The sequence below is a fragment of the Choristoneura fumiferana genome, unplaced genomic scaffold, assembly GCF_025370935.1.
Source record: "Choristoneura fumiferana unplaced genomic scaffold, NRCan_CFum_1 Sck3bRy_90;HRSCAF=270_pilon, whole genome shotgun sequence".
NCBI classification, from domain to species: Eukaryota; Metazoa; Arthropoda; class Insecta; order Lepidoptera; family Tortricidae; genus Choristoneura; species Choristoneura fumiferana.
This window is the reverse complement of record NW_027413076.1, coordinates 1-23,176: the sequence shown is the minus strand read 5'-3', so window position 1 is coordinate 23,176 and position 23,176 is coordinate 1. Positions and strand designations below refer to the sequence as shown.

The 23,176-nt window shown below is 37.9% G+C and overlaps 3 protein-coding genes across 6 annotated transcripts; 1 reads left to right on the top strand and 2 right to left on the bottom strand.

Annotated features, from left to right (window-relative positions):
- Positions 1 to 106: 106 nt before the first annotated feature.
- Positions 107 to 6,565, bottom strand: LOC141445257 (uncharacterized). Of its 4 annotated transcripts, none has more exons than XM_074111047.1 (3): positions 5,999 to 6,565; positions 2,303 to 2,438; positions 107 to 2,117 (listed from the first exon to the last, which is right to left on the bottom strand). In XM_074111047.1, exons 1-3 carry the CDS (start codon positions 6,076 to 6,078, stop codon positions 264 to 266), a joined length of 2,070 nt encoding a protein of 689 aa, XP_073967148.1. In that variant the 5' UTR covers positions 6,079 to 6,565; the 3' UTR covers positions 107 to 263. The 4 variants fall into 4 exon arrangements, with proteins under 4 accessions (XP_073967148.1, XP_073967152.1, XP_073967149.1 ...); XM_074111051.1 differs by lacking the exon at positions 5,999 to 6,565 and adding an exon at positions 5,304 to 5,532; XM_074111048.1 differs by lacking the exon at positions 5,999 to 6,565 and adding an exon at positions 5,112 to 5,192.
- Positions 6,566 to 18,059: 11,494 nt separating this feature from the next.
- Positions 18,060 to 20,226, top strand: LOC141445260 (uncharacterized). The gene is made up of 4 exons (XM_074111054.1): positions 18,060 to 18,300; positions 18,377 to 18,620; positions 18,742 to 18,921; positions 20,065 to 20,226. The coding sequence occupies exons 1-4, from the start codon at positions 18,149 to 18,151 to the stop codon at positions 20,140 to 20,142; spliced, it is 654 nt and encodes a 217-aa protein (XP_073967155.1). The 5' UTR covers positions 18,060 to 18,148; the 3' UTR covers positions 20,143 to 20,226.
- Positions 20,227 to 21,036: 810 nt separating this feature from the next.
- LOC141445259 (hydroxyacylglutathione hydrolase, mitochondrial-like) lies at positions 21,037 to 21,893 on the bottom strand. The gene is made up of 2 exons (XM_074111053.1): positions 21,641 to 21,893; positions 21,037 to 21,333 (listed from the first exon to the last, which is right to left on the bottom strand). Exons 1-2 carry the CDS (start codon positions 21,815 to 21,817, stop codon positions 21,184 to 21,186), a joined length of 327 nt encoding a protein of 108 aa, XP_073967154.1. The 5' UTR covers positions 21,818 to 21,893; the 3' UTR covers positions 21,037 to 21,183.
- Between the last annotated feature and the right edge of the window lie 1,283 nt (positions 21,894 to 23,176).

Sequence of the window (23,176 nt, the reverse complement as noted above, 5' to 3'; positions counted from 1 at the left end):
AAAGCTAGTTACAATATAATTGATGTATTTATTTTTTTAAAATAGTTTAATTATAGAATAATGATTATTCAATTCTTCCCCTAAAAGTTCATACAGACACTCTTCTAACATTCTATGGAATAAGCTTAACTGGGGATTGAAAATCATAAATAGTTGAGCATAAATAGTCATTTCTGAGAAGATGTAAGAAGATGAGGTAAGTGTAAATTTGATTTTTTTATATTTAATCAATTTTGTTTAAAATATCTGGTATTTAATTAAGCTTATGTCTCAACAGCAGGAATTGTTAGGTTTTCCAAATTTTGTTCAAGAGTTTGATCAGGAGTTGCTTGTTGGTATAGAATTGATTCATCAGTGATATCACGAATGTTTCCAGCTAAATTCTGATCAACATATCCATCCTCCATGTCTAGTTGCTGTTCTAAGTGTTCGGCGATCTCCTGTTGCTCAGTATCATATTGCTCTCGGTCATATTCCGGAGTTTTAGCATCACCTGCTGTCTCTAGTGCATCTAGGTTTTCTTGTTGACTTTGCGGCTGTTCCATTGCGTTCTGTTGCGGTAGGTATTGATTTTGATCCGCATCTGTTGTGGCGTATTGCTGTTCGTAATTTGGGTCATAACGTTGCGAAGTTTCCTCGTGTTCATTTATTTCCACAGGATATGCGCCCTCCTGCTGCGTCCCTTCGTAGTAAGCCGATGGATCGTAACCTTCCATCGGACCAGTATATCCAGTATTGTAGACGTCAACCACATCACCTTGATTGTATTGGTCATAGTTTTGAGCATTGGATTCTGAGTAATACATTTCGTTTTGCTCAGTTTCAAATTCTTGAATTCCTGATGCTATGTCCATATTATCCACATTCCCTGTCGACTCATATTGTTGGGAAGGATCATAATTACCTTCGTTAGTTACTTGTTCATCTGTGTAGACTGGATCTTGATAAGTAACATCTTTCTCCTGATCGGCCGCTGTTATTGTCTCAGGAACATACTCGTGGTTCGGTGGGATATATTGCTCTACATTGTGCCCTTCTGGATTAATGTTAACGCCGTCAACCAAATTCACATTATTGCCTGGTGTGAATTCTTGAACGTTTATTATGTCAATTGGATAATCATTTTCTTGGCCGAGTTCATCAGGATGAAGAACTTCTACATGAGTAATGTCGTCGTCACCAGGGTAAGCTTTTTCGGGATGAAGTGCTGCTGCTTGAGAGGTGTCTTTATTGCCGGGGTATGATTGTTCGGGGTGAAAAGCAACTACATGAGAAATTTGTTCCTCCCCAAGATACGATTTTTCGGTATTTTCGGTTTCATGTTTATCAGCAGTTTCACCAGAGTGGTTTTGTTGACCAGCTGTGTATTCAACATGTTCATGAGCGTCCGCTGCCTGATAATTTTGCACAGGAGCTTCAGAAACGACAAAACTAGCTTCGCCTTTCGGCTGTTGCTGGTAATTTTCCTCAACGCTTCCTCTAAAATTATTATCAACGTAATCATTTATCTTGGTAGACTCCATTTCACCTCTTTTTATATCAGGTTCCTGAGATTTCGGTTGTTTTTCAGATTCTACGTGAATATTCTTGACAGAGTCTACAGCAAAATCATTAAATGTTGCCGCCATGTTATTTTGTACATGAGATTGCTGTATGGGAGTAAACTCATGAACTAGAGATTCCTTTGTCATACCTTCGAAGTCACTTTTTACAAAAAGTTTGACCGGCTCATCGTTCTCTTGATACTTAGGTAATCCAGTTGATAAATTATGGTAATTTTTGAATTTGCTGTCGTTAAATGCAGATGAATTAGTTTTTTCTTCTTTCTCGATCTGTTTAAGTTGATCCAAAATGCTGTATTTACTTTTCCAATCATTATCATTATTGTTATCTTGTTGTATTGCTCTAGGAACATAATCATTAACATCAATTGATCTTAATTTGGGAATGAGTATGTATTTCTTGCTTATTTGACTGAGTAAGCGAGTTTCATCGACATGTTTCGTTCGAATATCCAACTCTGTTGATATTTGTGGTTCATTGTATCTTCTTACGGGACTTTTCTGTGCATCTCCATAGATATTCGTAGGTAGCCTCGGATCTAAGTAGAAATTTGACTGAAACATTTAAATCGTTATCAATATTCAAAGTTCTTTAAAAGCAATGATCGTAATATGCGTCATTTTTAGAAATAAAACAATCTATAGAAAAGAGATGCACAGTGACAAGCTAAAATTAGCTAGGGGTCTAGCACCCTTTGTAATGGGTATGTTACGTAAAAGACAGAAGCTTTTGTACCTACCTTAAAACGCGTCACGCTGTTCCGCATCTTATCAAGCTTGGTAAGGATGTCTTCATTGCGCTCCTTGCGTTTCCTATCCTCTTCCAAGAAAGCGTCATATCGCTTTCTTAAGTTGTTGATACTATCTGCTCGTATTCTGCAAGCAGGCAATAACAGATTGTAATAATTATTATCCAGTATGTTTAAACTTTTAACCATCAGTTTTTGTACAAGAAGGAGAAAGGTCCTTGTAGGCTACTTTGCTTTTGGTTGTTGCGCAGCTGGAAAGCTATTAAAAGTAGATGCTAGGTCCTAGCATGACAAGGATAACAAGTTTTTAAAAAACTTTCGACACATTTTGTTACACGTACTAACTAAGAGGTAAGCTTGGCAATTAGCAATTTCTTCTTCAACCACTTCGGCTATTTTGCTAAATTATTCAATCTTTGATGAAATTTTTACTGGTCCAATGGTCGATCCTAGGTTTTCTCTGCAAACTTTGAATTATAACTATTTGATCGCAAAATTCGTTCAATTAACTTGTTTAGAGTGATGAATTATAACGTCAAATAGTAAACGTACTTCTTATCAGATTTCCCCATGGGTTTGTGTTGATATCCCGCGAGTGGCAGCCGCTGCGCCCGCAGGGCACGGACGTAAACAAAGCAATGGCGGAGGCGGACGACCTTCGCGAAGGTTCGCGTTCATGATTTTGCTATAAGATAGTTCCACGCCGCATATTGGAAGACATCGTACAGATATTACTTACTGTTGTAAAGGAATATACATACGAGTAGCTACCTCCCTAGTAAGAATAATTTTAAATAAACTTTTGACTCTGTAGACGATTTTGTGCATAAATTTAGTTAAGATTGGTTTTTTTGGAATCTTATTGTATTTTTTATTTCAATTCCAAATTTTTTGTTTACTTTTACGGTCATCCCGTAAAACCTATATCGAAAATACAAACTGAAATATAGATGCACAGAAAAACCAGAAAAATAAGACCAGCGCTGGGAATCGAACCCAGGTCCTCGGCATTCCGTGCCGTGTGCTATACCGCTACACCACGCTGGACAACGATACAGACATGAATTTATCCTATGCACCTCATATCTCAGCTTGTGTTGTTTCTTATTTAGCACTTAAGCAGCACACTAGTGAAATCTATGCCGTAGCTCTCATCGAGAAACTTTTCGGCACTCCATCGGAACTAACCGCTCACCCGGACAAGAGATATCGTTATTAAGTAATCAAATTAAGATTGGTTTTTTGGGAATCTTAGTATTTTTTTTTCATGTCATACATGACGTAGACCTAATCGCCGATTCTCATTTGAGTTCCTGAATTAATCTCCCGTTTTAGTATATCCTGTGACAATACAATAATATAGACTTGAGGCGCGCTAAGTCCTTGCCTATCTTCAGGTCTATGCTTAGGGAGCACTACCTGTCATCTTGCGTATAAATGTTATAGTTAGCTTATTTATGTGTTGTTTATGGTATCTATCTACCTATCTATCTGTTTAGATTTGTTGTGTATGTGTATTGTATGTGTTAGTTTTATGTATTCTTGATACAGCTCTAATCTACTGTAAATTGCACCACCTGCTAAAATGTATTCCTTATTCTGTCCATTGTAAAGGTGCCTGGAAGAGATCGCTCTGAAGCGATAAGGCGCCTATTGCTTACCTTAGAAAATCTCTATGTATATACTTGTTTTCTCTGTACTGTTTACTGTATTGGTGTGCAATAAAGAGTTATTGTATTGTATTGTATTGTAATAATCTGATAGTAAATTTCTTGTGGTCCAGCCAGTATCAGACGGAACTCTTCAACGGTTAGGTAATGACATCAACTTGAAATCTGATACGAAAATGTAGCTTGTTTGGATGACAATGCAAGTAGTCAACAAAAAAAATATTGGGTTAAAATGTAATTTCTAACAAAAAACTTATTGCTTACCCGCTGGAAGATGCACTCAGTTGTTTGTATCTGGGCCAATGAACTATTTTACCGACACTTTGGGCGTCTCCTACGTTATCAAAATTGTCTCTGGCGTTACCAAAAAATCGTACTTCCAACAAGATATTTCACGGTTTAATAGGTTGATTTTACGTAGGATGGCAGGTATTCATGTACATCATCTATTAAATTACAGAAAAAAACATGTTTACTTACAAAAATCTGTAATTACTTGAAAAATGTCGCGGACATATTAGTGTCGGTAAAAAAGTTGATTTGCCCACCTATCAGTGTATCAAGTGTGTAAGCGCTCGGGCGATCGTGCCAGGCAGCTATGGTACGCCGTACCTAACATCGGGCGGTACCATACAATATGTTGCCCGTGTTCGTCGATGAAACTGCGACCTTCGACCTTGTCCACGGTAGGTTTATGTCACGCCACGGACACGAAGTTTCAATGCATGTTTCGGAGTATGATCATATTGGTCATTTATCATTTACTAGCTTTGCCCGCGGCTCCGCACGCGTGGTATTCGGTTATCGCGCGCTGTTCCCTCGGGACTTGCAATTTTCGGTGATAAAAAGTAGTTGCTAATGTCCATGGGCCCCGCCGGAGATTGCTTACCACCATCAGATGAAGAATGTTTGTTTACCATCATCGTGTCATCTCAACTTATATATCTACGTGCCAATGTTGGGTAGGTACCGACCTAAAAGAGCTAGAACTGTAGTTCTCACACGGATTGAGAACTTTACGCACACCATTAGCTTCGAAGTTATGAGCAAGTTTCCTTAAGTTGTTGCCTTTCAGCGTAAAGCTCGTGGTGAATTTCAAATGTAATTTCATACTATTCTAAAAAACTCACAAGACGAGAGCCCGCCGGGGTTTGAAACCACCATCCTCTGCTTGAGAGGCCATAGGTCAAACCACTAGCTAGGCTACCACATACAACGGGTTGTCTACCATTCTATAAATAAACTGTATAGTGACGCAGTGTACCTACGGAGGTGCGTTAATATCGGCCGCAGCGGAGTGTGGAATAATATTTGACACGTACCAGCCGTAGAAATCAGTCAGTCGTATCAGATATTTATGCACTCAGATATTGGTTTATTAGTGACTGTACTTATATATTTTTACAGGATGTTGCTGGATGCTGATCTGAAGCATCTCAACCGACATTTCCCTACTTGTTACTTGTAATTTTGTAACTACACACCACACGATACATTATTATTAGTTTATTAGTAGATTTTCGTAACACACGGAATATGACAGTTGAAACGGTTCAAAGCCGCACCTGCTATACTAGGAATTATTTGAGGTGTCCCGATCTCGTTAACAGCCAACCTTTCGAACAAAGCCATTGTATTATATTGTGCCCTCAACCGCATAATACTCAGTTTAAAATGAACGGAAATATAAAATAAAATAGTTCATTGAAATAACGACTTTATTGTCTAGAGCAGAAAGTGCATTTTAAAATAAATACACGTTCGCAGATAATACTTTTGAGGCTTATCTGCCAACAAAGTTTTATTTAAAATGAACTCTCTAATGTAAATAATAAAGTCGTTATTTCAATGAGCTATTTTATCTTATATTTCATTTCATTTTAAACTGAGGATTATGCACTTGAGGACATAATAGAATACAATGGCTTTGTTCGAAAGGTTGGCTGTTAACGAGATCGGGACAGCTCAAATAATTCCTACTATACCCAATCAATATAATCAATCATAATTTACGTACGAATTGTATTGGCTACTGTACATCAGCATCTGTTTAGAAATTTTCCAGTTGGTGCTACCAAAAATCAGTGTCGAGGCCATTGGTATAGGAAAGCAGGTAACTTTTTCGTAATGCAAAACTATTTAAATGTAACGGGCGGACTTCGCTTGAAAGAAGAATGATTGCGATGATTGCTTTGAATGATTGACGCGGTCACAGCTGTGATTGTCTAGAGTTTTCTAGTCTCTAGTATTCTCTTGTCTTAATTCTTAAGGCCTAGCCACACTTCCGTCAAATTGACCCTAAATTAAGTTGAACGCAGCCGGGCATTATTCGAGCGTTTATTCCGTATGATTTTCGTGGGCACATTTTACTGTCATGGTAGAAAATCCAGGTTGCCTTACACATGCTCGTTGCTAGCATGCTTATAACCTGTTGATAAAAGGAGTCCAGCAATCCCTGTTCTGGCCGAGGTTTGTATAGTGCTTTTCTCAAACAATGTGAGGAAATATTTCATCCATCCATCCATCCATCCATCCATCGCATCGCATCGCATCGCATCGCATCGCATCGCATCGCTTCGCATCGCATCGCTTCGCTTCGCATAGCTTGGCTTCGCATCGCATCGCATCGCATCGCATCGCATCGCATCACATCGCATCGCATCGCATCACATCGCATCACATCGCATCGCTTCGTTTCGCATCGCATCGCATCGCTTCGCATCGCATTGCATCGCTTCGCTACGCATCACATCGCATCGCATCGCATCGCATCGCACTCATCGCTTCGCATCGCATCGCATCGCTTCGCATCGCTTCGCATCGCATCGCTTCGCATTGCATCGCATCGCTTCGCATCGCATCGCATCGCATCGCATCGCAGTATCGCAAATGCTTACAGAGTAGTGTTGGTTGGCTGTTCGTAATTTTTCCTTTGTCAGTTTAATGTTAGTAAGCAAAATTAAAAAGTTAGAGCAGCGGACAATAATGGATTTTCATACATACTTCATGGCCTAGGCCAAGAAGTTATGTAGGGAGGTAGTAGGGAGCCATAAATGAGAAACTTCATGTCTCCATTTCGTGACATTAACGCATACATTTCCGAGCATGTTTGAGAAAATATCATTTAATAATACTTATTGTAAATCTGTTTAAAAAAATATACCTCGTTGAGTTTCTTGCCGGATTCTTCAGCAGAGGTTTTCCGAACCGGTGGTAGATTTTTTTGACATTCATAAGTGCTGGTTATAGCCTAAATTGAATAAAGATAAGATATTTTGACTTTGACTTTGAATGTAAACAAACTTCAGCTGCCAAATTTGGTACATTTAAGGATTTTGAACATTTTACTTATATTGTAATATAAACTAGACTACTGTTTTTCAATATAGAAACGGAAATGTTTAAATGTAGGAGCAGCAGTCGGTGTCCTTTCAGAGGTTTATCGTGGATACAATAAAATGTAGACGGATGATTTCTCAGATGAATCAGGATTTATTCAATTACAGCACAGCAACAAAATAACAAGCAGTGAGTCGACGGGCGGAAGACGAGATAGAGAGCAGTAGACAACCCATGGTGTTGTCATTACACAAAAGGTCATAAGGCATGCCATGCAATAGAGATAATGCATATCTACATGCCCATTCATTGTCAATCTTAACACTTCCCCTTATGCATTATAATCTAATGCCGAACACAACAAATTGCATGCTTGATGACTCTACATAGACTCTACATTGACTCTATATAGACTCTACATTAACTCTATATTGACTCTACATCAATCCTACATCGACTCTACATCAACACTTTATTGACTCTACACAATGCAAGATTCAAGTAGGTATACAGTCCAAACCATAAAATAACAACCTATCATGCTAACTTAGCATAAACAAACAATTCATGATGCATGTACACATAATCATAATTAGCAAGGCTTTACACACATTTTATTCATCAATAAACTGTTTCTTCTAGCACTTAATACCTTAGTTAGAGCATCGGCTATCATTCTTTCAGTACTCAGATACTTTACAACCATAAACCCTTTTTGCACTAAATCTTTAATAAAATGAAATCTAACATCAATATGCTTAGTGCGCTTATGACACAATTCTTTGTTCTCAATTAATTTATGCGCACTCTGATTATCATTATAAACAATAATGCTCATACGGGTATCTGGAAGTATCTCTGACATAAGGTTCTGTATAAAACATAAGTCCTTAGATACATCTGCTATAGCCATATACTCGGCTTCAGTACTACTCAACGCTACCGACCTTTGCTTTCTGGATTCCCAATTAACTGTGTTATTTTCCCAGCTTTATAACGAAACCAGTATAAGACTTTCTATCAAGACAGTCATTTCCCCAGTCAGCGTCACTATATGCACTTAATGACAATTCCTTACTTTTTATAAACAATAAACCGTAATTAATTGTACCTGCTAAATATCGTAGCAAACGCTTGGCAGCTGACCAATGTGATTTCCCATAACAGTTATTATACTGACTAAGTTTGCTACACGCGAAAGCAATATCCGGTCGTGTACAGACAGACAAATACATTAATGAACCAATAAGCTGTCTGTACTTGAATGTGTCATCACTTAAACATTCATTTTTATTTTCCAATTCTAACTTAGTACACTGAAGCATAGGTGTATATACAGGCTTACAATTAGACATATTAAATTTATTTAAAATGCTCTTTATGTACACAGTCTGGTCCAAAGACAAAGTCCCGTTTTTTCTATCTCTACGAACACGGATACCTAAGTAGCTTTGTATGGGACCCAGATTTTTAATGTTAAATTCTTTCTCTAATGTTTGCAATAGCTTGACTTTACATAAGCTATCTTTTTGATAAAACAAATAAAAATCATCAACATACAATGCTACGATAACAAAATCATTTTTTGACCTTATGTAGTACACACAAGGTTCACTTTTACTTTGAACCAAACCATTGTTACACAGAACATTGTGAATTTTTAAATTCCACATGCGACTAGATTGCTTCAGTCCATATATACTTTTTTGAAGTAAACATACCTTACTATGGTCTACATTATAACCTTTAGGTTGTTCCATATAAATGGTCTCTTCTAAATTTCCATTCAGAAATGCTGTAGTTACATCAATGTGATCTATATTTAAATCTAGTTCATTTGCCAAACTAAATAATATCCTCATGGTAGAGTGGCGTACGACAGGCGAGAATGTATCATTGTAATCAATCCCCTCCTGCTGCGTAAAGCCCCTCGCGACGAGTCGTGCTTTATGACATATAAAATTACCAGAGGCATCATTTTTAATTTTATATACCCACTTACTTTTTACCACATTGACGTTCTTAGGTCTGTCTACCAGCTTCCAAACCTTGTTCTTCATTAGCGAGTCGTATTCCTGCGTCATAGCAGCTCGCCAGTCATCAGCATCAGCGCTGGATACGGCCTCTTCATACGTAGTTGGCTCGAACGCACGACCATTCGCCATCAAAGATAAATCGTAATCGGCATACCTCTTGGGTAGAGCAGAACGCGTACTACGCACTGGACGCTCTGTAGAGGTCGAAGGTCGGGCTTCCGCCTCTGCCGTCACTTCCCTCCAGCAGACGTGGTGCTGCCCGGTGAGCACTCTTTCACTCCCGCAGAACCATCAGATAGAGAGCCACTCTCACTTGCAGAGCAATACTCTTCATCAGCTCCATCTGAAAAATTTAATGAGTAATTATGATCACGTTTAATACTCTCTAAAATGTTGCTACTATCATTTACACTCCTATACAGTACTATCATTCCTGCTAATAGACTCGATGCTACTCTCATTTACATCACTAGGACTACTACTTTCGTTCCTACAAATTCCTATGCTACTCTCATTCACATCACTGACAATAGTACTCTCATTCCTACTGCTGGAACCAATGCTATTCTCATTCACATCACCTGACAATGACACATTGCAATTATCCTCATTATTTATAAATCCATAAATAAAATCCAAATTAAAATTATTGCAATTATCATTATTATTCTGTCGAAAATTATAAAACCTATTTTCTAAAAATTCTACATCTCTTGACAATACAACTTTTCTCGGGTCTAAACAGTCAGCCAACCTATAACCTTTACTTGTGTCTGAATAACCCACAAACACATATGGTTTTGACTTTGCATCTAATTTACCACGTTTAACATCTGGTACCTTTACATATGCCATACAACCAAAGACCCGGAGTTGACCAAGGTCCACTCTAGACCCAGTCCATACCTCCTCCGGAATACGTCCACCTAATGCCACTGTTGGAGATCTATTCTTCAAATATATGGCGGCCATCACAGCCTCACCCCAAAAACGGCGGTCCAGTCCCGACTGCTGCAGCATGCACCGGACTTTATTCATTAAAGTGCGGTTGAGCCTCTCCGATACGGAATTCTGTTGTGGACAATATGGCACTGTTGTTTGATGCACTATACCCTTTCTTTTCATGAAATGAGAAAGTTGTTTGTTGCAATACTCTCCGCCATTATCTGAACGTAGACACTTAACATACAGCCCTGTCTGCCTTTCTAACATACTAACTAATTCAATAAAACGGTCACATACCTCAGATTTCTTCTTTAATAAGAACCCAAATGATTTCCTCGTGCAGTCATCCGTGAAGGTGAGCAGATATTTCGCGCCACCCCAGCTACTCGGCAGTGGGCCACATACATCAGAGTGTATCAGAGCTAGCGGTTTATCAGCTAGCACACTTGCCCCTTTAGGAAAAGGCTTAGCGGCCAACTTCCCCTCAAGGCAAGGAACACATTTACCTTCCTGCTGTCCTTGGTTCTGTAACAAAAGATTTTTAGGCAACCTATCCCCAAGCGACTGCAAATCCCTCTGATTAATATGCCCCAACCTCTGGTGCCACAATTGTTTTGCATCCTGAGTAGCAACTGCGGAACTAACAAACTCTCGCCCTGTGAGGGTTTGTAGTTCACCACATTGCACGAATTCTCACCTATGCTCAATCTATACATACCGTTTTGTACAAAAGCAGACGCAACCCTGTTAAGACCTTTGTCTACAATGACACACCCTGTCCTGTCGAACCTCACGCTGTAACCTCGACTAATAAGCCTACTAACAGATATTAAATTTGTTGCAAGACCTGGTACATACAAAACGCTACACAATTTTCTTAATTTACCATTTAAGTTCAAAAATACATCACCTATACCTTCACATTGCATTTGTTCATTATTTGCAACTGTCACTTTATTATTAAAAGTCTTCAAATTGACAAAAGAGTCCAGAGAATTACACATGTGCGAAGTACATCCAGAGTCCACGAACCACACATCCTGGTGCACCTCAAAACCTGCAGCCATGGCCTGGTCTTCGCTACTCTTGCTCCTGTGCTTCAGTTTCAATTTTAAACAATTTGCCTTCATGTGACCTACTTTCTTGCAGAAGTGACATCTTCCTTTAAATGATCTATTCTTCAAAAGAAATGCAGTGTTGTTCTCGGAGTCAGACTTCCTGTATTCCTCCTGTAACAAGCGGGCTCGGACAACCTCGCTGGACAATTTCTTTGTCATATTTGCGGTCTCCAAATTTGAAACAAGAGAATCATACTCAACAGGCAATCCACTCAACAATACCTCTGCTACTTCAGTGTCTTCAATTATTTTACCTATATCGGCCAATTGTTGAACATTTGTCATTATAGCTTCTATGTAATCTGACATAGACTTGAAATTGCAGAACTCTATTCTGTGTAATTGCCTTAATAAGAGTACTCTGCGCACCAAACCTGAATCTTCGAAGACGTCAGCAAGGCATTTCCACGCCTCCTTGGCGGTTTTGGCATTTCTTACGTATTGGTATAGGTTTGATTTAGTAGCTAAGCATATTCTTGCTAGGGCGCGCTGGTCACGCAGCACATCTCCCTCACTAGTACCAGTCTCCACAATGTCCCACAATCCATCATGCATCAATGACATTTTTACTGCGAATTTCCAAGAATGGTAATTGCGAGCGCCTTCCAGTTTTTCAATGCTGGCATGAGAGCTTGCGGCATGCATCACTGTCGCTTGCGAGTTCGCGGCAGGCATGTTGCCACGAGGTTCCAACACATCATCACCATTAGCAGGCATATCGCTCCAAAAAAATATAAATATTTGCGCTTACTTGTGTTCAGTCAGATGCTTAACCTCATCCATCCACGTTCTTCGTGAACTGGGCATACATAACCTGTAGGAGCAGCAGTCGGTGTCCTTTCAGAGGTTTATCGTGGATACAATAAAATGAAGACGGATGATTTCTCAGATGAATCAGGATTTATTCAATTACAGCACAGCAACAAAATAACAAGCAGTGAGTCGACGGGCGGAAGACGAGATAGAGAGCAGTAGACAACCCATGGTGTTGTCATTACACAAAAGGTCATAAGGCATGCCATGCAATAGAGATAATGCATATCTACATGCCCATTCATTATCAATCTTAACACCTAACACCCTTGATGGTCATTTATTTGGAAAAGACCTTGGAAATAAAATAAGGCAATATAAATCTGTGGGTCGCCAGGGTGCAAATATAAAGGCAAAAAACTTCATATCCAACCAAGCCTCACAGAGCCAAAGACCAAAACCAGAAGGGGGGCAATACAATGTAAGCGGAACGAACAACCCCAACAATTACCGCAAAAACAACCAGACAAAGAAATTCAGAGGAAAATTCAATACAGACAAGACACAATTCCAGTCCAAAATGAACAATGTGCAACGCACAGCCGCTTACAAGAAATAAAGGTAAGCACTAACCAGTTTGTGGAACGCTGGACTGCATTAGGAGCAAGTACAACGGTCTTGGAGTGGATTAGAGGATATAAAATCCCCTTAATTACTGACCCAATCCAATCTCATACTCCATCTAACAACAATTTCTCCGCAGAAGAAATCCCTATAATCAAAGCATGCATATCTGAATTACTAAATAACAAAGTGATTTCTAAAGTAAAAAATACAGAAGGCCAATACCTCTCTAGAATATTTACAGTCCAAAAACCTAATGGGAAACACAGACTTATTCTTAACTTAAAAGCGTTAAATCAGTTTATTGTAGCACCACATTTTAAGCTAGAAGACTTAAGAACTGCCACTAAATTATTGGATAAAGATTCCTTTATGATAACCATAGACCTGAAAGATGCTTACTACTCCATAGCGATTAATAATTGTCATAAAAAATACCTTAGATTCGTTTTTGAACAAAATATATTTGAATTCAATTATCTACCCTTTGGGCTTAGTACCGCCCCCTATGTTTTCACAAAACTGATGAGGCCAGCAGTTGCTCATCTGAGATCCAAAGGTTTCCAACTAGTAAATTACTTAGATGATTTCTTACTAATACACACTGACAGTAGAATCTTATGCCAACAGACAAACTTTACTATCAATCTTCTACAGAGTCTGGGATTCACTATTAATTTTGAAAAGTCCAGTTTAATTCCAAATCAATCTTGTAAGTTCTTAGGCCTCATGTTGCAGTCAAAAAATATGACTATTGGAGTTCCGTCTGAAAAAAGAAAAGAAATTAGTAACAAAATCAAGACACTCTCCCTAGCAAGACAGTGTAAAATTAGAACACTGGCTCACATAATCGGAAAATTAGTATCAGTGTGCCCTGGCATAGCGTATGGTGTGGTATACACAAAAGTATTTGAGCGGCATAAGGTACTTGCATTACAAGAATCAGGTGATAACTTTGATGCACTCATGGACATTCCCAGTTGTTTTGAAAAGGATTTCCAATGGTGGCTATCAAACATCAAATCTTCAGTAAATCCTATACATTCGTTTAACTTCAGCCTTGAAATTTACTCTGATGCTTCTAGAGCAGGTTGGGGAGCTGTGTGTGGCAAGGATAAAGTGTTTGGCCACTGGGATGGAAATGACAGTTCCCACCACATAAATTACCTCGAATTAAAGGCAGCTCTCTTATCACTTAAACATTTCACTCACTCACTCAAAAACCAAGAAATACTATTGAGAATAGATAACAGAACCGCAATCGCATGTATTAACAAAATGGGAAGTACTCAATATACTCATCTTAACTACATTTCTAGGGAGTTATGGCAGTTCTGTGAGCATAGAAGTCTATGGGTATTTGCCTCATACATTTCATCAAAAGATAATTTAGCTGACCCTGAGTCTAGAAGATATCTAACAAAAAGGGACCTAGTTCTGTCAGATCAATCCTTTGAACACATTACAAAGCAATTTGGTATACCTAACATTGACTTATTTGCATCAAATACAAACAAAAAATGCAATACATATGTTTCATGGGGACCAGACCCTGAAGCAATTGCGGTGGATGCTTTCACTATAAAATGGGACAAATATTTTTTTTATGCCTTTCCAAACTTCTCATTGGTATTGAGGTGCCTACAAAAAATTAAGGATGAACAAGCGGAAGGTATTCTAATAGCTCCTCTTTGGCCAGCCCAGCCATGGTTCCCACTGTTAAACAAATTAAAAGTGTCTAACTTTATAGAATTTAAAGCTAGTAATTGTTTGTTAAATTTTAGAGACCTCCATCGGCAAGATCTTACCCTGGTTGCTGTGAAGCTATCAGGAAAGCCTACATCATCAAGGGCATATGGGAAACAGAAATAATTCTTGCATCAATAAGTATTTCCACAAAGAAACAATATGATTCTGCGCTTAAGTTATGGTGGATTTATAATAATAAAAAAGGTACAGACCCATATTCTTACACTATCCCCATATAATAAATTTCTTGACTAAAATATTTAATAATGGGGCATCTTACGGAACCCTGAATTCTGTAAGATCTGCCTTATCTCTTCTACTGGGGCCAGAATTAGGAACAAACGCCACTGTCAAGAGATTCTTTAAGGGAGTATCTAAGTTGAGACCAACAAGACCAAAGTACAACAAAACTTGGGACCCAAATATAGTATTAAACTTCTTGTCCAATTGGTTCCCTCATGATAACTTAGACTTACAGAAAATTAGCAAAAAACTTGTAACATTAATAGCTTTAATTACGGCCCACAGGGTGCAAACACTGTCCTTAATTCGACTCTCAAACATAATCATCCTAGAGGACCAGGTCGAAATTATGATAAGTGACCAAATCAAAACTTCTAGCCTAGGCAAACAACAACCATTGTTGATACTCCCCTTTTTTCGATCAAACCCAAAGATCTGTCCAGCCACATGCTTGTGTGATTATATAGATAAGACAACACCACTCAGAATAGATTCCCTGGTAGATAAACTTTTTATTTCTTTTAAAAAACCGCACTTGCCAGTTGGTTCACAAACTATAAGTAAGTGGATTAAAGATACACTAGGAGACAGTGGTATTGACATCAAGACCTTCTCCGGCCACAGTACAAGACATGCAGCTACTTCTGCAGCTCTTCGCTCCGGAGTTAACATAGATATTATTAGAAATACAGCCGGATGGAGCAAATCATCTGAAACCTTCGCAAAGTTTTATAATAGACCTTTAATACTGGACAATTCTGCCTTTGCTAGATCTTTTATAATTTAGCAATAAACCTAAGATTGTTACTCTTAAGATATACGAATTTATTATTAAACTCGTAAGTTAGATTTAATTAGCATCCTGCGCGATGTGATACCTAGACGGGTATACTTACAATTGATATCAGAATAATAAAGTGATTTTTTATTTTAAGATATACAAATTTTAATCATTTTTACTCTGTACATCGATCCAGTGTATAATCCCTTCGGACAGGACTCTGAGCCATAATTGTACAATCAAACGAACTTACCTGTGATGTTCGATTGTAATTATGGTGAGGAGTCCTGTCCGAAGGGAGCAACCCTCCCAACCCATCCCTTCTCATTCAAATGATTAAAATTTCGCGCCTCTCTGCACTTGAATGAGGAGGCGGCGGTGGTGTGACCAGTACTGCTGGGCTGGGGTGGCCACACCACCGCCGCAAAAAATTCTAAATATTAATATTCTCTGAACTTGTGAGTCGTGGCTGCCGCAAACGGCATCCTATCCAGTGTATAATCCCTTCGGACAGGACTCCTCACCATAATTACAATCGAACATCACAGGTAAGTTCGTTTGATTGTACAATACTTAAAGAATAAACGGAAGTGGAAAGAGAAAGGGGAGGCCTTTGCCCAGCAGTGGGACACTATATAGGCTATTTAAAAAAAAGAATTAAAAAAATGTTTTTTTTAAAGTTCGTGTTTAAGCTGGATCTATGCGACACAAAATGACTATTTATGCTCTAGTGCAAAATAAAATCTTTGTCTAAGACCAAGGCAATCAAGTATAAACAGCCTCAAACAAACAAGTTTTTATATATTTTTTAATATTTTTTAATTTATATAAATTAAAAATAAAGGTAGAATCTAGAGAGATTCGAAGGTAGATACTTTTTATCAGAAACATAGCACAATTAAAATACCACTAACGGGACTTACTTATTACGCTAAAACACACGAGTAATATTTACCTCAACGTTTCGACCACATTACAGTGGCCGTGGTCACGAGTAGATTGAAGTGTGGGGTGTCAAGTCTGCCTAGCAGCGCGAGTTCTTCGAACTACCTGCACTTGATCACAAACAGTACCGGCACTCGTATCTCGAACTACCCGCACTTGATCATTTTTATTTGTCGCTCCGTCACACCGATACACACTACGCAACAACACACTATCTAACAATGTCCAAGCGTCCCTCCGAACATTCATCCCGACGCCGACACTTATTTATAATAGGACTAGCTTTTGCCAGCGGCGTCGTCCGCGTGGAATTCGGTTGTCGCGCGCTGTTTCCTCGGGAACTGTGCATTATTCTGGGATAGAATGTATCATATCTCTGGCCCATAAACAATTCTTAATACCAAAAATCACGGCGATCCGTCGCTCCGTTTTCGTCGGTCCGTGAAAGATGGACAAACATACAAACACACTTTTGCATTTATAATAATATTAATATGGATTCCACGAAGATGACGATAACTATCGTCCCGATTGAAATTTTTCTGCTTTATTTCAACCGCTTCACGCGAGGTAAATATTACTCGTATGATTTAGCGTGAAAAGTCCCGTTAGTGGTATTTTAATAATGAGTGAAAATCACGAAAGTTTTAAACAGAAACTTATCAGCAGGCAATAGATCGAACAACTCCCCAGAGCATGTCCCCCTACCTATGGTAAATAAGGTATAAGACACATAGGGATGCAACAATCCCTTCTCAGGAATACCGGTCGTTGACAATTCGAGTGACTCTTCGTTGAATCGTTGAATGCGGTTTTATTGGAACGGTCTTCCATATGAGGTCTAACTTGAACTTAAAGTTCAACAGACAGGATCCAATCAAAACAGTGACCAGGTCAAATTACCAGTGGTAGGTCCCGCAACCGACTATTGAAGTATAATATAATATAACTGCAATTTTTGGGGTTAAAGAAAACTAACAACCTTCTCGGGTTTCAAAGTATCTCCATACCAAATAGATTTTAAATCAGTTCAGCATTTTTTATGCGTGAAGAACTAACAGACAGACGGTTATTGTATGCATTAAAATTTGTTTATTTTATTGTGATGATCCCACCCAAAAAAAGTTGAATTCAACTGTATCTTATTTGGGCAACACTTTATGCTAGGGCGTTACTTGGCGTTAACACGGTGATACGTTTTTGTGTGACACTAGGGCCTAGGCACAGAATATATAATAGTACTGACCTAGGTGTGACATTATCGATGGATAGAACGCAAAGAGATAGAACGATAGAACGTGATTGAAATTTTTTCGTCGTTGAGTTGAGCACATGGTTAAAACGGTGCAACCACGCTCGATATAACAAAAAAATGTGTAATACTGCAAAGCTACACACAATAAATATACTATTTTGTTGTTATTATCATAATTTAAAAAACTGCCTCCTCTGTATAATTCACTTCAAATAAGTAAAAGGTATTCATTGAAATTTCAACGGTTTTACTAAGAAAAATACTGTTTTATGAAAATACCAACATTCAGGTATCAATGGGCCGAATGACAAGCTTTCTGACAACTTGAATAAAAAGAAACTTGATCGCGTTGAACTTTGGTGCAGTGAAATAAATTAAAATGACAGTACAACAACTGAGTTCTAATATTTCTGACGACTCTGATGACATGGTTAGTTTACCATCGGAGGAAGAGATTTATAGGCGTAAATACCAATTGTTGTTGGAACGATGTGAGGTGTTGCAGCAGGATAACGAAAGAATAGTGAATAGGTTTGTGTTTTTGTTTTCCTAAACTGTGTGTATGATTTCCTAAATTAATGTGTGAGCTAACTTAATAATATTGCAGGATACATGAAGCAAAGAAAATAACAAAGCGCTATCGCAAAGATATTAAGCTCCTGGTGGAGCAGTTGGATAAACATGGTGATAGCTTTAGAACTGCTTCTGTTGAGATCGAGGTTAAACCGGAAATTGTGGCAAAGACCTCGCGGGTTACGTCTAAGACACAGCCAGCTTCCAAACAGACAGATAAGCAGAATACTGGAGGGGGCAAAAAGCCAGGTCCAAAGAGAAAAAGCAAAGCAGATAAGGTAACTTATGAAAATAATGATTTAATGACCACTTACAATATATATTTTGTAAGGCAATTCTAGTTACTATTTATGATTTTAAGATATAAATTAAACTTACAAAAATCTACAACTGTTACAGCCAGAAAGAGACCCTAATGCACCCAAGAAACCTTGTAATGCTTTCTTTCAATTTTGCCAAGAACAACGGCCAGTGGTTGTGGCTGAGACCAGTTCTGAAATGGGAAGTGAGCCGACTAAACAAGAGGTTACCAGGCAACTAGCTTCAAGATGGAGAGCCTTAACAACAGAAGACAAAAGGGTACATATTTTTGCAGGGATCCCCTTCAATCGCATAATTTTTTTTGACTTATTGTTTCGCATAATTGATTTGGCATAATTTGTATTGGCATAATAGTACTGTCGCATAGTAATACTTTGGCCTACTACTTTTTTGGCATATTAAGCTATTAGAATAATTTCAGTTGGACTAATTTGTATTAGACTAATACACATTATGCATATTATTGTTTGGGCTATTGATTATTTGTTATAAATGAACAAAAAAAAATTTAGGTTAGGTTAGTATGATATCCAGGCGCGAAGCGCCCAAGCAACGCAGAAATAGGAGGTCTGCTCGCGGACCTCCGTCGACCTCGCCTTAGTTCCTAAATATATATTAACACAAAACTAACCTTTCCTCGTAGTGCATCACTTTCCGAAAGCGCTGGTAGTTTAAAAACCGGCCAAGACCGTGTCGGACACGCCCAAAATAGGGTTCCATAGCCATTACGAAAAAATTAAGTAATATTTTTCTAAGGATTTCCTATTTTATATGAAATCTTCCAAGTTTAGGTATATTTTATACCTTAGGCTACTAATAATTCTCAAGCAAACTTAGCCGTTATAGTTATCTTTTTTATCTTGATTTTTTTAAAACTTTTATGATGCTCGATTTTAATGAAAATTTGCAATTTCAAGTTGAATATTTTGCAAAAAAATCACTGAATTGAAAAATCGTTTCACCAAACCCCAATGGTTTTAAAAGACCTATCCAACGATACCCCACACTATAGGGTTGGATGAGAATGAGAGGATGATTTTTTTTTTTAAATTTTTATATTGTACCATTTTCTCGGCATAGTTTACATATATATCCGTGCAAAACTACAGATTTCTAGCATTGATAGTCCCTGAGCAAAGCCGCGGACGGACAGACAGACATGGCGAAACTATAAGGGTTCCGTTTTTGCCATTTTGGCTCCGGAACCCTAAAAATGACGTGTAATTGCCCATTGCGGCCTATTTACTGAATAAATGATTTGAATTTGAATCTTACCATCAGGTGAGATTGAGATTAATCACTGGTCTGTGTTAATTTTTTAAATAAGTAACACTTTAAGCATTTGATAGTTGAGTGTTAAAAAAAATGTCTTCAAAATAATGCAATTTTATTTTATTACAGGTATATGTTGCTATGTTCGAGAGATCAAAAGAAAAATATGCAGAAGAGATGTCAGCGTACATAAAGAAAGAACAGTGACAACAGCATCCCCTTAGCTTTTAGTTTTCTCGTGATTGTCAGCTTTAAGTTTAGGCTAATCTTAATTATAAAGTATTTATAATATTGCTTCGTTTTATTATCTAACACAAGTTCAATAAGAATGAACTCAACCCAACAATTTTCTAATGGTGTAATTCCACATATTTGTATCATTTAGTGTCATGATCGTTAGCTTGCAGATGGTGATTCATGTTGCATATAATAATATCTTAAATAGCACAGCAGTTACGTTGAATATTAAAAAAACGTCCATGCTTACGTTACGACACGAGTGCTCAAAACTATATACAGGATGTAACATTCATATCGGTCAGTATGGGAAAGTCTGAAACTATAAGACATACGAAGATCTGTTCTTAGGAACCATGTCATCGATTTTAGTAACAAGAAAAACTGCAGTCTGCATTCATACATTTGAAAAATAAAACATACATTATTTCTATATCGGTAGTGAAGGTCATAAGCAATAAATGTTACTATGAAACACGATATCTAGAATGAATAAAATGCATTGTATTTCATATTCTTTAATAATGTAAGTTTTATTTTCAAAACATCCGGGTTCGATTCCCGAGCTGAGTACAAGTTTTTGAAAATGTATGGTTGCAGTTTTTCTTGTTATTAAAATCAATGACATGGTTCCTAAGAACGGATCTTCGTATGTATTATAGTTTCAGACTTTCCCATACTGACTGATATGAATGTTACACCCTGTATATGCATGAATTCACACACACACACACACACACACACACTACAATATGATACAATTATGGAGACACCCTTTTTGACCCACATTTGCAAGTTCATACTCCAACTGACAAAGGTGCGAAGAATTATGCACCCTTGCAAACCATGGAAAATAAAAACAAATAAAAGGAAAACAACTTTATAAAGAGAATATAAAAATATATACTATACCATAAAATATTGCAACTGGATTAAACAATATTCAAACTAAAGAAATGCAACAGAAGTTCACATTAGAGGCAAGACAAAGTAGGTACATCGTTAAATTCGTCATAGTTTTCCTTTGAAGTTATCCTTCTCAAGCCTGATGGTTTTCATGGTTTCTATGGCATCATTCTTTTTGGCGTGTTTCATGACTACTGGGTCTGTTACTCTCATGAATGGGTTGTACAGTTTTTCCTCGGCAATAGTTGATGGGACCTATAATACATATATAATAAGATTAACAACATTGTTTTAGATATCACACATAATTTCTGTGCCAAGACTACCAAGCCAAAATAAGTGGCGATAGTTATCAAAACAATTCACATACCTATACTGTCACACCGATTTTAATGATTTTTAGCCAGTGACAATTACAGTATGAATTTTGCAATTTATTTTCTTTGAATGACACAAATCACCAGCCCCTCCAGAAACGTGTGAGGTTTATGAATGGCCCCACTTCTGTGGAGATAGTACACTATCTACACAGTCTTATAACTACAAAGATTTCGGAACTCACAGTTGGCTTTCCCTCCAGCCGTCTTGCTTCAGACCACTGATACTTTTCTTTTGCTGCATTGTTTTCAGGTTCCACATGTAGAGCAAATGTCAGGTTTTGAAGTGTATACTCATGGCCACAGAACACTTTAGTGTGGTCAGGGAGAGCACTTAAAATGCCTATAAGTGCTTGATACATCTGATCAGCGGTGCCTTCGAAGAATCTGCCACAACCTCCAAGAAACAATGTGTCACCTGTGTAACAGATTGATCAGACATTAAATTGTTAAGAGAAGTCTCTTCCATTCTCCATACAAACGTAGTCCCGGTCTCATTTGAAAACTAGGCAACAGAAATAGATGAAATTTTGTAAGTATGGACTAGACGTAATTATCTATGCCTGTGGTTTTTCAGATTTTCATATAAATGTGTAATATCAGAACGTTGCACGTTGGTCACGAGTAGACCACGTGACCACGGCAACTGTAACGTTGCCGAAACGTCGAGGTAAATATTACTTGTGTAAAAATAGCGTGATAAGTCCCGTATATGGTATTTTGACTATGAGTGAGAATCACGAAAGTTTAAAACGTTATAATAAAGCATTTTTACAAAAATCGAAAAAACCACAGGCATAGAAAATATAATGAATATCTTGATTGTAAAATATCATTGATTTCTGTGCTATACTTTTCGTATAATATGAGGACAACGAAACCCAAAATTCAACCGCCCAAATCTTGAAAAGCCTACAGCTATCTCGATATAAATTACGGACGTCGTTGCGGAAGGCAGGGGGACGGCTGCGAGCGCTTATGTCACGAGCGATAAAGACAGCAATATCCCAAACGAATACCTAACGCGGCCGCGCGGCCGGCAGGGAAACTTCTCTTAAAACAAATAATTATCAGACAAACAATCAGAGAACATAAGTTTGGCAATTTAGGGTAATCCCTTAGTGCAGCTCCATAACCCACAAGGAATATGTCTGTCAAATTTCAGGTTTCTAAGTTCTGTTTTAAGCTGTGTATATTGTATGTCAGAAACATTACTCATGTAGGTATAGATAAACTACTAGCACATCAAATTTATGGTAAATTTTATGGGAAGCGTCTGCTACAAATAAAACTTTAGTTATAATAAAATTACATCATTACAAGATAAGGTTCCCTGTGCAATAATAATTTTATCTATAACTTAATATGTGGCCACTCCACTCACACATGGTGTACCTAAAATATATTATTTTTATATTGGATTATTTTGCTATTATTATTACCTTGAGACTTCTATCTGAAATTAGATCTGTGGTTATTGTTTAAAAGTAGTCCTGGCTTTTTGCCTGCTGCAGAGCAGGTTAGGTGCCACCCGTAAATTATCATCACAGCAAATTTGCTCATTCTAGATTAGACCCACTTCCCCCCCTCTCTTGTCACACTTAATGCTTGACCTCTAGGAAATTTATTTCCTCCTAGCCAAATCATTTGGCCCTATGGAAAAAAGTGGCTATGAAAATCACAATTGTTTTGTTCTTGTGCCAAACTGTTCTGACCCCCCC

Bases quoted from the DNA above. Each gene is read 5' to 3' on its own strand.
- LOC141445259 (XM_074111053.1), bottom strand. From the start codon at position 21,817: ATGTATCAAGCACTTATAGGCATTTTAAGTGCTCTCCCTGACCACACT. The intron at 21,334-21,640 runs GTGAGTTCCGAA...TATGTATTATAG, and splicing joins GGCTGGAGGGAAAGCCAACT to GTCCCATCAACTATTGCCGA.
- LOC141445257 (XM_074111047.1), bottom strand. From the start codon at position 6,078: ATGGCCTCGACACTGATTTTTGGTAGCACCAACTGGAAAATTTCTAAA. The intron at 2,439-5,998 runs GTACGTAAATTA...GCCTGCTTGCAG, and splicing joins TACAGTAGCCAATACAATTC to AATACGAGCAGATAGTATCA. The intron at 2,118-2,302 runs GTAGGTACAAAA...TAAATGTTTCAG, and splicing joins ACAGCGTGACGCGTTTTAAG to TCAAATTTCTACTTAGATCC.
- LOC141445260 (XM_074111054.1), top strand. From the start codon at position 18,149: ATGACAGTACAACAACTGAGTTCTAATATTTCTGACGACTCTGATGAC. The intron at 18,301-18,376 runs GTTTGTGTTTTT...ATAATATTGCAG, and splicing joins AACGAAAGAATAGTGAATAG to GATACATGAAGCAAAGAAAA. The intron at 18,922-20,064 runs GTACATATTTTT...ATTTTATTACAG, and splicing joins TAACAACAGAAGACAAAAGG to GTATATGTTGCTATGTTCGA.